General features: G+C 36.8%; 1 protein-coding gene across 1 annotated transcript in view; it reads left to right on the forward strand.

Annotated features, from left to right (window-relative positions):
• Window positions 1–10440, forward strand: part of ppm1e (protein phosphatase, Mg2+/Mn2+ dependent, 1E) — a 76312-nt gene extending 65872 nt beyond the window's left edge. Inside the window, exon 7 of the mRNA XM_007259438.4 lies at window positions 3994–10440. Coding sequence (XP_007259500.3) covers window positions 3994–4952 — 959 coding nt within the window. The 3' untranslated portion in view covers window positions 4953–10440. The remainder of the gene's footprint in view (window positions 1–3993) is intronic.
• The last annotated feature ends 4002 nt before the right edge of the window (window positions 10441–14442 follow it).

The following is a 14442-nucleotide window of genomic DNA, read 5'->3' on the forward strand; positions in this document are numbered from 1 at the left end:
ATGAAAACTAAGTTTATGTTTTTATTTTTCAGATCTCTAAATACTGATTTTAGTACTGTAAACATTACAACCCTGGAAGGATCCAGCATTGAGAGAGTCACAGAATATAAATACCTTGGCATATAGCTGGATGATAAACTCAGTTTTAAACCACACATAAGTAAACTAATCAGTAAATGCAGACAGAATCTGGGTTATTTTTATAGACACAAGTCCTGTTTCCCCATGCACGCCAGAAAATGAATAGTTGAGGCAATTTTACTGTCATTGCTGGACTATGGCGACATTATTTATAAACTTGCTCCCTTCAGCTCCCTCAAATTATTGGACCCAGTGTATCACTCTGCACTGAGGTTCATCACTGGAGATCCATACAGAACTCATCACTGTGAGCTGTATGCAAAAGTTGGTTGGCCATCTTTAACGGTACGAAGGGAAACAAACTGGCTGATTTTTATTCATAAGACATTCTCCGGTCATTTGCCAGAATACATCACTTCATTGATTAATGTAAAAACAGTAATTATCAGACTTGCTCTAGTGATTGGATCAGCTGCCAGGTTCCAAAAGTTTTTAGTGAACTGGGAAAATCAGCTTTTAGCTACAGTGCACCAGTGAGCTGGAATTCACTACAGGCCACTGTAAAACTCAGCTCACTGGTGTCACTCAATCATTTTAAACTATTTATATCTAACCACCTTCAGACAGCCTGTTCCTGTTTTACTGAATCTTATTTATCCTTAACTTTTATTTTAGTTCTTCTTTTATTTTTATTGTTTCCTTATTTTATTTTCATTTTATTTCTTTTTTTTATTATTATTATTCTTATAGTTATTATATTATTATTTTTATTATTTTTAATAGTTTTGTATTTTTGCTTTTTATCTTATTTTGATTTTCTTTTATTGTTATTACTATTTTTATTATTATTATTATTGCTTTTATTTTTGTTACTTCATTTATTTACAAGTTAGATTTAGCTAATTTTAACCCATTTTTGTTGTATTAGTCTTACTTCCTTTTGATTTTAATTTTTTGTCAATTAAACCATACTTAATTATAATCACTAATCTATTTTTTTATTTTTATTTTTTTTATTATTATTATTATTTTTTTTTTTAATCTATTTTTATATTTTATTTACTGATATTTTACAATAATTAAATTTCTTCATAATGTGTTAATTTGTGAGATATTTTAGCTGCTTCAGACAGATTCTATTTAAGTGATTTCTTGTTTCTACAGGTCTGGCAGTAATCAGGCCCGCTTGTGGTTAGTGAAATTTAGCTCAGCTTTCCAAAAAGGTTTGATTAGTCACAATTAATTTATGGGAGGCAAACACATTTTCACACAGGGTTAGATAGGTTTGGATAGTTATCTTCCCTTAATAAAGGAAAGTATCATTTAAAAACTGAGAAAGTTTTAGTTCAGTATTATGCAGAATATAGAAAACTGTAAAGATCTGTGTAGATCTTCAAACACACCAGGCATTTAAAAACCTGACCTTTAAAAATGTAATTTGTTAATTTGTTTAATTTTTAAAATATACTGGATTTTTCCTCCGTTTTCCTAACTATCCTAACTGCAGTTGTTGGGAAGGATATCATTTATGCTTCTACAGGGACAAATAAAAGCATGCTTGTTTTGTATTGCGTTGTGTGTCATAAAATAATGACAAAACAATCACAGTATAATCATATTGTAATCACAGTATAATCATAGGACTGTATAGAGTTGTAGCACTATTTTTCCTTGTGCAGCCTTTCTCATCAGTGCATTACACAACACCAAACACAGAAGAATTTACTCACTACACCAGTGCAGGATTCATCCTACTGCATCCAGAGAGAGAGAGAGAGAGAGAGAGAGAGAGTGAGCGGGGGAGGATTATCAGAAAGACCACAGAGTCAGCCAGGGGTTAAAGTATGTGTGTAAATGTGTGGGAGAGGAAGAGAGGGAGAGATGAGTGTGTCTGTGTGTGTGTGTGTATATATATATATATATATATATATATATATATATATATATATATATATATATATATATATATAGATAGATAGATTCAGAGATGAGTTGGGGTGGTGAATATCCTGACCTCATCTATGTTTATATGTACATATGTCCATATAGTGTATGTACATGCATCATTGCAGCCAACCAAAAACATTGTGTCCCTGTATACAGGGGTGTGAAAAAGCGTTTGCCCCCCTTCATGATTTCTTATTTTTGTGTTTATCACTCTTAAATGTTTCAGATCATCAAACTAATTTAAATATTAGTCAAAAACAACACAAGTAAACAAAATATAGTTTTACATAAAGGTTTGTATTAATAAGGGAGAAAAAATCCAGATCTACATGGTTGGGCCACCTTAAGCAGCGACAACTGCAATCAAGAGCTTGCAATAACTTACACCTTCCACACTTAAAAAAAAATAGTCCGTTCAAAGAATATTTTCCCAAAGGTCTTGGGAACCATTCATATATTTTCTGGCAAAATTGAGACAAGCCTTAAGGTTCTGTTTGATCAGCAGTGGTTTTTCATCTCGACACTCTGCTATGCAGGCCATTTTTCTAGTCTCTTCCCGGTGAAATCACAAACACTGACTTAACTAAGGCAAGTGAGAACTGCATTTGTTTAGATGTTGTTGTGGGGTCTTTTATGATCTCTTGGATTAGTCGTCGCTGCGCTCTTGGGGAAAGTTTGGTTGTCCAGTGACTCGTTACTACTGTTCCATGTTTTCGACATTTGTGGATAATGGCTCTCACTGTAGTTTGCTGGAGTCCCAAAACTTAAAAAAATTGTTTTATTACCTTTTCCAGACTAATAGATCTCTATGACTTTCTTTCTTATTTGTTCCTGATTTTGTTTGTTTTTTTTTGTTTGTTTTTTTATATTAGCATGCAGTCACACTTTTAAGTATAATTTCAATTTGTCAATTTGTATTTAAGTGATTTCTTGATGAAGAGCAGGTGTGGCAGTAATCAGGCCTGGATGTGGCCAGAGAAATTTAACTCAGGTGTGATAAAGCACACTTTAATTCAGTTTTAACTTTTTTAAACAGAGGCATGTAGGTTTGGATTTTTTTCTTCTAATGAAAACCTTCATTAAAAAACTGCATTTTGTGTTTGCTTGGTTTGCCTTGACTAATATTTAAATTAGTTTTAAAAGTGAAAACGTGCAAAAACTAAAAAAAAGAAATTATGAAGGGGCAAACACTTTTTTACACCATTGTATATAGTTGCTGCATATGTGTTTTTATACAATGTATGTAAACTTCTGGTTTCAACTGCATATATACATTAAAAGTCGCAGAAATCCCTTTTATTTTAGAAACTAGGCTTTCAACATGACAGCCATGTTCCGGACATAACCTAAAATATAAACCTCCTCACCCATTACTCGCTAAGGGCAATTGAGAATTCTGATCCTGCCCTACCTCAAGTGCAGCTTTGAGTGCAGGGGTTCAAAAACAGCTAAAGTTCCTTTGGCTCCTTTGCAGTGCTCTCCACACAAGAGTAAACACACTCCTGAATTCAGAGCAAACCAGCAGAAAATACACAAACAAAAGCACATACAAGAGGAGTTCAGGCCTGTCCAAGTGATTACAATACTCTCACTTGCCATTTTTGTCAGAGAGATAACCTGATAAACATACAGGCCTGTGGGTGCCTTTATTTATTTATCTTTTTTTTCCACAGCTAATGCTTTGTACTGGTACAAATTCAATTAAACTATAATAGACTTATATCACAACAGCTACATTTAGTTCAGTGTTAATATTTACCCTAATAAGAAGCTTCACTTTGGCGTACCACAATATCTATATTTATATTAATAACACTCTGCATGAAGATATTCTGCATGAGGTGCAGATGGAGTTTCTCATTGAATGGCCCTATGGTATTTATAGCAGCAATCTATAAAGTTTAGGAATGTTTAACTGTTTAGAAGCACAGTTCTAAAATGTCTACTCTGTTTGTGTTTGTGCAGGAGATTCGGAGCACAAGCCTTATATCTGTGGTGATGCTGACCACATCTCATTCCCACTGGATGGCACAGAGGACTACCTTATCCTGGCCTGCGATGGCTTCTATGACACAATGAATCCGGAAGAGGCGGCACGAGTGGTCAGCGATCACCTGCAGGAGAACAGTGGCGACACCACTATGGTGGCCCACAAGCTGGTGGCCTCGGCCCGTGATGCTGGCTCCAGTGACAACATCACGGTCATTGTGGTGTTCCTCAGGGATCCACGTGCACCCCCACCATCAGAGGAGCCAGAGGAGGAGGGCGAGGAGCCAGAGGAGGAGCCTGTGGAAGAGGAAGCGGAGCCGGAGGAGGAAGAAGGGGAAGAGGAGGAGACCTCACAAAGTGAGCTGGTGTGTCAAGATGGCGGTGGAGAGAATGGTGGGAAGTCTCGCGGCGGCTGGCCCCTCCAGCAGTGCTCGGCTCCGGCCGATCTGGCGTACGAAGACCGCATGGATTCGTTTACGGACAGAACCAGCCTGAGTATCACTGGGCCCAAGCCTTTTACAGAAAAGGGCTGCTTCCAGCTGCCTTCGGAGCCCGGCAGCCCACCAAGCAGAACCTTCAGCCCGGACCTGGGTCCTGGAGGAGGCTGGGTTTGGCGACCTCGCATGGAAGCGGAGGGCATCTGTGGGCTCAGGCATCAAAAACGACCTAAATCTCTAGTCCCACCATTCACAAATTCTGCCACTGGACGTTGGCTAGAGGCGGCTGCCCTCTTTCCTCAGCAAGGGAGGAGAAAGAGAAGAATGGAGGGAGCGTCTCTGAAACGGGAGATGAAGAAAAGGCGCCCCATTTTAACGGCCCGGAAAAGCCACTGCCCCTTGAGCCCTCACCCTTATGTGCCCTTTCCCCTCCGCTGTATAGACAGCAGGCCCGGGGTCGCCATGCCTCGCGTAACACATGACGAATTCGGGGTCTAAATCCTAAACCTGAATTATGCTCCTCACCTTCCAACACTAGAACACACTCATATCATCCTTCATAAGCTGAAGAACACAATGGGTGCAAACATATTTACATACTGGCATACTGCACATTTAAATGCACACATGTCTTAGGGAAGAAAATAATCTTAAATGTAGACAATTTATCTCATATTTCTTATTGCATGACTGCTGTAATAATAAGAATATTATTATTATATACAAATTTACAATATGTTGTAAAGTATATGCATATCATACAATTACCTGATATAAATATTACAAAATTGATTGTAAGAGTAAATACAACTGTCACGTTATAGTATTTGAGATTATAATGTATTATAAAATATAAATAATACAATATTTACCTTATATTGCAGTACTTACAGCACTTCATAGAAGAATAGCTGGAACTGATTCACCTGATTTATAAAAATATGAGAATTTAATGTAGAATTCTCTGTTTTCAGCAAGGTCTATACTTCTATGACTATTGAAGTAAAATTATCTTCGTGGATGTATTGGAGATGACTGTTTTAAATTATATTTAACAAAAGTATTTAATCATTGTCTGATAATATTTATACAATTTTTATTCATATTCTTACAGCAGTCTCAGAATGAGAAATACTGGATACCCTGCCAAGACTTCAGATGCTGTCACTTGCCAAGAGAGGATTTATTCAGCATCCCTCCTTATGCCTAATCCAGGCCAGCCTGCCACATCTATTAATATTCACATTATACAGGTTGAGCAGAAGCATCACCTGGACCACTTTATGGTCAAGAACTTCACTCTCACCATCCTCCATCTATTTCCTTCACATCAGACGTGATCACGAAAAAGCCAAGAGTTATTTCATAGTCAGTGAGGGTGAGATCTTTGAGGTCAGGGAGCTGAATATAGTTTCTTTACTGACTGTATCAATAGGCCTGAACTTTCCCACCCTTTGATTTCACCTCTGAAACCTTAACCTCAGTATTCAGAGTTTATTTTATCTTCATTTTCCCATGTGTGTGTGGGTGTGTGTTTGAATTTGGCTTATTTTGGTTTAGTTGCGAGGCTGCTATGTTTGTAATTCCTTAGGTATGAAATAAAGGGACAGTTTTCAAATTAAAGAGATAATTATACTGATCCAGGGTGGATGGAATACATGATGGTTTGTGCATTATATTGTGACAATATTTAACAATTCATAATTTTCCAAAATAAACTATTCCCAGGCTCCACCCACAAATGTGTTCTTTTACAGCTATTGTTTCTTGATGAACAAGCTTACAGGAAAAATGGTAAAAATCCTATTTAATGCTAATAAAACACCATAGCTCCTCCCCACTGTATATTATAATATCTACTTTTCACCGTAATAAGGGATTGGAAATATATATATATATACAAATTTGCCAGCATTGCTAATGTTATTTACTAAAATACAAATTCATTAGCATCATGTGAAATCCACAATGCACTTTATTTAGCAGAGTAACATACTTATGGCAAAATGTCTAAGCAAATTATTAATTGACACTTGTTAAGAAATTATTATTCACAAATGTAACTAATGCCTCAATTCATTATTATAAACAATTTTAGCATTATATTTAGCATTTTGTGCTGTTTAGTAATGTCTTAATTAGTGTCAATAAATAATTAGTTAACCATTTAACAATGTTTATTACTGTTGTGACCCTTACTGTAAAGTGTAGAGTGTAACAGATACAGTTCTGCATTTACTATCCAGTATAGAAAAAGTATAGGTAGAAACCTATTTAGACAATCTTACAATCTTTGAAACCAAAGAAAGAAATACAGCATAGTTCTACATGCTGCTTTACAACACAAGTCATGTTTTTCTTTCAAGTTTGCCTTTTCTCATGTTCGCTATTTTCTTATTCAGAATATCAGAACAAACACAGACTAAATCCAGACTGTCTGCCGCATTCCATCAGCTGAGTGGTATTATTGAACAGTGGAGATGTTTAGGAACCACATAATCTCAGCAAAGAAGTGTCAGACCGAGTAAATTTACAGATGTCCAATGCTTCAAAACCTTCCCCAAAGCTCTTCTGACCCTGTAAACTGCAGAGCTCCACACATGCTGTCAGAGCTGCATATTAATGTCTGTAAATTTAGAATGGTATACTATAAATGCTGAATCTGTAAATGTAATGTGCTGGTGTCCCAGTACAAAATAGTGTATATAGTGTATTATCACTTCTGCAGTGCCGGCCTACACTAATAGTATTCATAAAGGCTACCATCACTTAACAGATATTCCATGAAGTACACTGCCCATGGGATATGTGTACATACACAGAAGGGTAGGCGAGAAGGAGCATGAGCATCAGTAACCGAGGCCTCCACAAACATGGCACAACTGACAATGCTGAATAAACACAAAACGTGGTTAATTAGCATACTAATATATAATGACATTAAAATCATAACCCATTGATTTTTTTTGTTAATTACATTTACATATAAATACTTTTGTAAATCATAACACACTATGAATGTAGGTATTGTAATATACACTGAGGTGGAGCTACAGTCGCTCATTAGGGTAAACATATGTATATATTAATAACACTCTTATTGTAGGTATTGTTATGATGTACTGAAGTGGAGCTACAGGCTCTCATTATGTTTGAATTACATTTGTATCAGTGTAAAGTTGTAAAGGTTGTCCAGCCAAGCAACAGAGGCTTTAGAACACATTTGTGGTCTGGATAGTGCTATTCCCATAGCAAATGAATGCATCATGAATGAACACAGCGCTCATCATAGGCTGAATCTGGTGGAGTAGAATGTATATCAAGATCCAGAATGTTTTCAGTTCTTTCAGACCTCCACACGTTCATACGCACACACACACACACACACACACACACACTTAATAGCCAAATGACTGGGATGATTAAAGATTAGATTTTAGCCTGAACTTTTTGGAATGTATCTGTATTTTCCCTTCAGTCTTAATATTTATCGTGCAACTTTTTTTTCTGGTTAGTTTGTCTTTCTTTTTTTTAATTACAGCCTCTTCAACAGCATATCTAAATTTTGCTTCCATCAAAATACAACACACCAAACTGCATAATCATGTTTTTAAAATATGAAACACTTATTTTAGTCATTTTTGACATGTAAGGAAAACGTGGTGTTGGTTTGTGCTCTCAGGCAATTTTGGGGCACAGATTGATCCTGTAGCTAGGCTTAAGCTAGGCTTATGAAATAATACAACTATTTTGTCTGCCTTTCTGTTCTTTATCATAGTATGTAATGTCTCTGAAAAAGACTTACCCCTATTTCCCTAAGTTATGTCTCGGGGCACAGATATATATACATATATATATATCTATATATATTGAAATTGTAGTAAAATCATATATGTGCGTGTGTCTGTGTGTGTGTGTGAGGATGTATGTGTTTAACAGTCGGAATGTCTATATAATGTCTTTTATTATATGTGATAGCTAAGTTACCATTGTTAATTCAAATAGATACAGAAGTCTGTATCAAGCTCCTTCTCCATGCTCCATGTTTACCCCGTGCATTACCACTGTGACCATCAGCGGAGCAGGACGATATTTCTGATCCACAGTTATCGCCAACACCCTCCTGCAAGTGGTCTGAAACACATTATTGGCACCAGTGTGGGAAACAGCCTCCTTCGTCTCCAGGAACCCTGCTTTGGCCGCTTTAGATGGACTTTTGAGATGCAGTAGTGATGGTCAAGCAAACCACACTGAAGACCTACTCTCTTCTTTACTGTTCCCTCACTCTCTCCCTTTCTATCTACTTCCCTCGCTCTCTCACCATGTCGTGTTCATGTACTGCTTTCTTTTCCCCCCATAAGCAATAATGAACCTACATAAGCCATGAGTGAGGAGAGACTCTCTTACGGAGACCGGAAAACAAAGCAGAAGGGAATTTTACATTTTCAGTCGAGACAAAGGAACGATTTAAAAAAGGAAATATACAAAAAAATATGTGTTACTGGTGGTCATCACTGTATTCTATTAAAGCTGTGTATAAAGACATAAAAACACTATTGTACTCTCTTACAGACCTGAATTGATGATAGCCATACACCCTTTGCAGCCTGGTGCCTAGCTCACACTACAGACTGGGCATGCTGCTGATTTCAGGAAAACGGGGCGATTATCCAAGGAACGACACTTCAGAGCCATGGCTCAAACACTTTTCAGTGTAGAGCCGTGTCCAGTAGCCTTTCACACTCTACTACAGACATTTACAAGCTTGAGAAGACTCTGAGGCAAGAGCAAAGTGCTAAAGCAGCTACTGAAAAATTACACTTCCACATTTTTACCCTTACCCCCCAAGATAATGATTAGCCAAAACAAGTACAGTATCTGAAATTTGCCTCTTCAGTTTTAGCACCGGAGCTATGAGGCTAAAGTAGCTATTGTAGCTGCTGCTATTGTTTTCAGTTGTGCTAATGCTACATTCTTTCCAAACTGTGGTTAATGTGTAGTTCTTAAATGTATCTGCATTCGAAATACGGTGTTGTTTATTCAGGTATTGATTTTTTTTTAAATATAAATGTAAGGTCTAGCAATTCTGGCGCTATTTGACCAGCATATCCATGTTCAAAACACAAGAAATGCTGTTTTTGCTGATGACTGGTTTGCTATGCCATTCTACACTGGATGTTAGAGAATATGAATACAGTTCAGTCAAAAATAAGGTACAGAATGGCAGAGTGACAATTATTATTATTAGTTCCTGTTTTTGAAAAATATCAACAAAATACCATATCATTCACAAATAGAAAGTCAACAGCCTTGTACGTAGTACATGCTATAACTTGTAGTTCTATGTGAGGCATTTCGTTGACTTCAGCTTGTTGGATGAGCTGAAAATATGTTTTATTTCATTGGGGCTTGAATGAAGAACAAGATGCTAACTAAGTGATAGCATCATTTAGCTTCAGTGCTGAAAGCTAAAAAAGCAAACCTCAGATACTAAAAGTCTTAACTTCTAAACCGTTAGTAAGGGTAAAGTGTGTAAATTAATTTTTTGGTCGAGATCTGTCAGTGATCTCACTGCAGAACATGGAGTCCTGTCGAAGCTGGAGGGAGTTTTTGGATTCACTATGGTTTTTGGCAGAGTGTAAGCACCGTTAGCCATGTCTCCAACCATGGCTAGCCTTTAAAACGTACAAAAGGAAAGGGAACCCTCACACATTGTTGTTGTATCTTTAGGAGTTTTTACTTTTCACACTTTAATTTTAAAATGATGAATGATTCCCCCAATGCTGCCTTTTTTCCTGCTACAGGAAATCCCTCTCATCCTCATCACGTCCACTTCCTCCTCCTCCTCCCTTTACCTCCCATAGCTGCAAATTAGCTCACAGTAAAATAGTAAAAACTGTATGTGTATCTTCTGTGGTACTGTAGTATTATAAATATGTATATCTATAACTGGTGACTATCAGGTATAAAGTGTATAAGAACCTTGCCTCAGCTGTGATTTATTTCACTCTTGTTTTGTGCTGTTTTACGTAAATTTACATGAAATCAAATATATGATAAATTGTCTACATTATAGGATTTAAATATAGTACAAACAAAGATTTTACAACTGACCAACCAACTGGTCCACCAATGTTATTGAGTGATGTTTTAATAGAGTTTATTATGCAGCTTCAGAGTGTGTATGTGTGTGTGTGTGTTTCCCCTTTACAGTCAGGATGTTATGACTGTGTGTGTCCATATTGGTGTCACCCACAGGGCTGATCCTGTGGCCCCCGGGGGCCGTGGAGTTGGGAGGTTTAATTATAGCTCTGGGTCTGCACCTGTTACAGCCTGGTGATACCACAGGAGCATTTAATTAAACAAGCTGCTTTTAATCAACCCACACATCCTCCCAGTGGCAGAGCAAAACAAACCCGTACACAGCCATGATAGTTCTGAGAAGCAAGCGCTTCACCTTTACTTCTAGGTGGGATTAACCCTTTTTATACACTTCTATACGATTGGAAGAAGACCAGCTGTCCAACTTAAACACATCACAATTGTGATTAGTGAAAAAAGCAGCCGTGTCAAACATTTAGTTTATTTTACACCAGTCGTACAGAGACTTTTTGAGTAGTTGTGATTTTTAAGATCACAACTACAGTACATTTCAGATTTACTTGAAATTCCAAAACATCTGTTATGAATGTATAACCTGGGGCTTTCACTATTACCTGCAGTAACTGTGCAGAACTACTGGACTCTATGACACACTTACCATGTAATAAACTATTCCCAGAAATATCCATCCTATTGGGATTAATGACTATGTGCTTTCCATGGCAAAACACCAAAAGTATGTCACCTTTTTAACTACATAAAAGTTTAATAATAGTGATCTCCTCTGTATATTAAAAGAAGGAAGTATAGGGATCCCCAAACCACCAGAAAGAGTATGTAGTAGTAAAAGAGGAAAACCTACCTTTAAGTTTTGCTAAACTGTTGACCTTTTAATGTATTTTAGTAGGTAAAACTTTCTTCTTTTTTATACTTTTACAGCAGCAGCACAATGATTCACTTCAGTTGTGTAGTATCAGTATTTGGTCTGAAAAACCAGTAGAACAAAAGTGGTACATAAGGTTAAAAGTTGTAGATTTTGTTTTATTTTATGTAAAGCACAAGGAATAAAAGACAGAATAAAGTTGCTCTTCAGCATGTAGCATAAAACTTTCAGAAGCTATTAATGGAAATATTTTCAAAGGCCAATGATGTAACGCACTTCCAACACAGAGTCCCCATAGAGTCACAGAAGAGCTTTTCTGACTCACTAAGTACACCGCTTTACTCAAAAGCTGAGCTTAAGTTTAAAACGGGAAACAGACAGGCTGGTGGATACGTGTGGTTCTAAAAAAGGGATATTGCAAATTAAGAGGTGCTACATGTTTCAGCAAGCTGAACGGAAATGAATAAAAGCTGTGTCACTTGCTTCAATCCTTTTTTAATCATTTAAAGAACCTGTATTGTGGTGAACAAAATGTTCTCAGTGTGAACTTGAAGGTTGATGTTGTACTGTATAAACAGGCTAAAGTGGTGGATCCTGTAGCCTCTCAGCCATTCCCGGATGTTAGCAGCAAATGCTAGCTAGCACAGTAGAGCTGCATCAGAATAGACTATATGTGGTGCCCCACTACCAGTCCCACACATTATAAAAACAATGCTGGAGGAGGAGCATTTTCCCATGAAGCTTAATAACTGTGAAACAACTTGCCCTGCTGGATTTATTACTGCAGCACTGGAGAGAGAGTGATGTGTGTTTGCGCTGTGCCCACATGGTGTAACACGTATTCAATGGCATTATACAGACATGCCGATAAATTTAGAATGAAATCGCTTTAGTGAGAAAATCACTGCCAATCAATTGATTGAATCAAAAGAAACAAGGCAAACAAATAACTTAAATTGATTAAATAATTTAAAAAATAAAGAAACAATTTGCTAAACACTAAATTACACGCAGAACTCCTCTGCATAAGTGTTCTGTTTTTTTCTAACCCACTGTTGTGTGCTACAGCTAGCTAGTTAATTAGCACTAACGCTAGCGCTAAAGTTAGCTCAGACATTTAGCTAACTAACAGTTTCTCAGTGTAAAAATTACACGTGTTTTTTCTTTAACAAATGTAACAAGCTTAATAAATATACTTTAAAAATACAGCCTCACATGCACCATCTACAGTGGCTCTTAAACATTTTCAGCATTTCAGCAAATTTAAATGTATTTTATTGAGATTGAGATTTTAAGTGATAGATCAACACAACGTAGCACATAATTGTGAAGTGTAAAGAAAATGATACATGGTTTGCAAAATTTTAATCAAATAAACATCTGAAAAGTGTGACATGCAAAAGTATTCAGCCCCCTTTACTCTGAAATCCCTAAATAAAATCCAGTGCAATAAACTGCCTTCAGAATTAAGTCACTTAATTAGTTAATGGTTGCGTGTAATTTACTCTCGGTATACAACTGTTCTGTAAAGGCTTCAGTGGTTTGATAGAGAATACTAGTGATCAAACAGCAAACACCAGACAAGTCCGAGATTTATTTATTCAGAATTATTTCTAAACTTCTTTAAATTTTGTACATTAATAAACATGAGAGCAGTACAGGCTTTATTAACTACCTCAGGAGGGAATATATAACAATACATGGATTTTCTGTAAGTTTTACACCTCACGCTTCAAAAAAGTTGAACAAAGAATAACTATTCTTTGAAGAAAGCAACCTTTTTTTCCAAGGTGTGAACCAAACCAGAGCTCATCAGAGTTGCTCTGTTTGCTAATAAGGTGAACCAAAGCCTTCTTCTCATATATGAAAAAAGATAAATGAAAAAACTACTTTCTGCAGGGAAATTTAAACTGGGGCAGTTCTGGCACAGGGAAAGCTGCATGTTTGAATTCAATTCTGAATATGGAAAGACAGTTTAAAGAAGCAGCAGAGGCTCCAGACCTGTGGTGGCTTCTCATCTGAGAGATCCTGTGCTGATCTTGCCCATGTACAGATGCTGAAACTTCCGTATGACTGAATCAAGCAGTTTATTTTGAGACTTTCACTTGACTCTGAGTTGTGTCGTTTATATATCATTTCTATCTTAATTTCCTGCCAACATCATAATTAGTAAAGTCAATGCACTGTGGTTTGTGGGTCCTGAATGACTGTATGTGGTGCTAATAGAGATAAATGTAAGGCAATGTATAAAAGCACTAAAACTTAAATGTGCAGAAGGATAAAACTCAAACACTAAGTCTTAAATAAATTATAGATGTGCTCCAGATTTATTAGAACAGCTGGTGTCCGTAAAAAAAAAAAAAAAAAAAAAACAGAAAAAGGAAAGAACATGTATGGCTGAGGGCATGATAACAGGTCACCCTCCCTTCCTTCCTTTACATACCCTGAGATCTACTGTTGTACCAAATTCTTTCTCTCTCTCTCTCTCTCTCTCTCTCTCTCTCTCATTCTTTCTCAGTCTTATATTCTTCCATTTCTTTTTATGTTTAGTTCTCTATCTTTTTTCCCATTCTTTCTCTAGGCCTCGCTCCCTCTTGTCTTCCTATTGTTTCTCTAGTTCTCTCGTTCTCTGTTCTCTCTCTTCCTCTGTGTGAATGTTCAGTTGAGTAGAAGCTGCAGGAGAGGATGTGATAAAGATGGAGAGAATGCCAGCACTCACTCATCCACAAAAACTCTCTCACAGCACACGCCTGGCACAGACTGGGCCTCATGCACGCACACACACGCACACACACATAAACACACTCCAAATTCTCAAGGATATTATTATCTCATTGCTGGCTCTCCAGCACCAACAGTTAACACATTCTAATTTATATAGTTTTATATTATTTATATTTTGTATATTTATATACAGTACACACACACACATGCACCCAGTTAATCAGAAATGTGCATTATACAAATATAATATTACCATCTTTTCAAGTAAGACAGAGAAAA

The sequence above is a fragment of the Astyanax mexicanus genome, chromosome 20 (assembly GCF_023375975.1).
Source record: "Astyanax mexicanus isolate ESR-SI-001 chromosome 20, AstMex3_surface, whole genome shotgun sequence".
Taxonomy (NCBI): Eukaryota; Metazoa; Chordata; class Actinopteri; order Characiformes; family Acestrorhamphidae; genus Astyanax; species Astyanax mexicanus.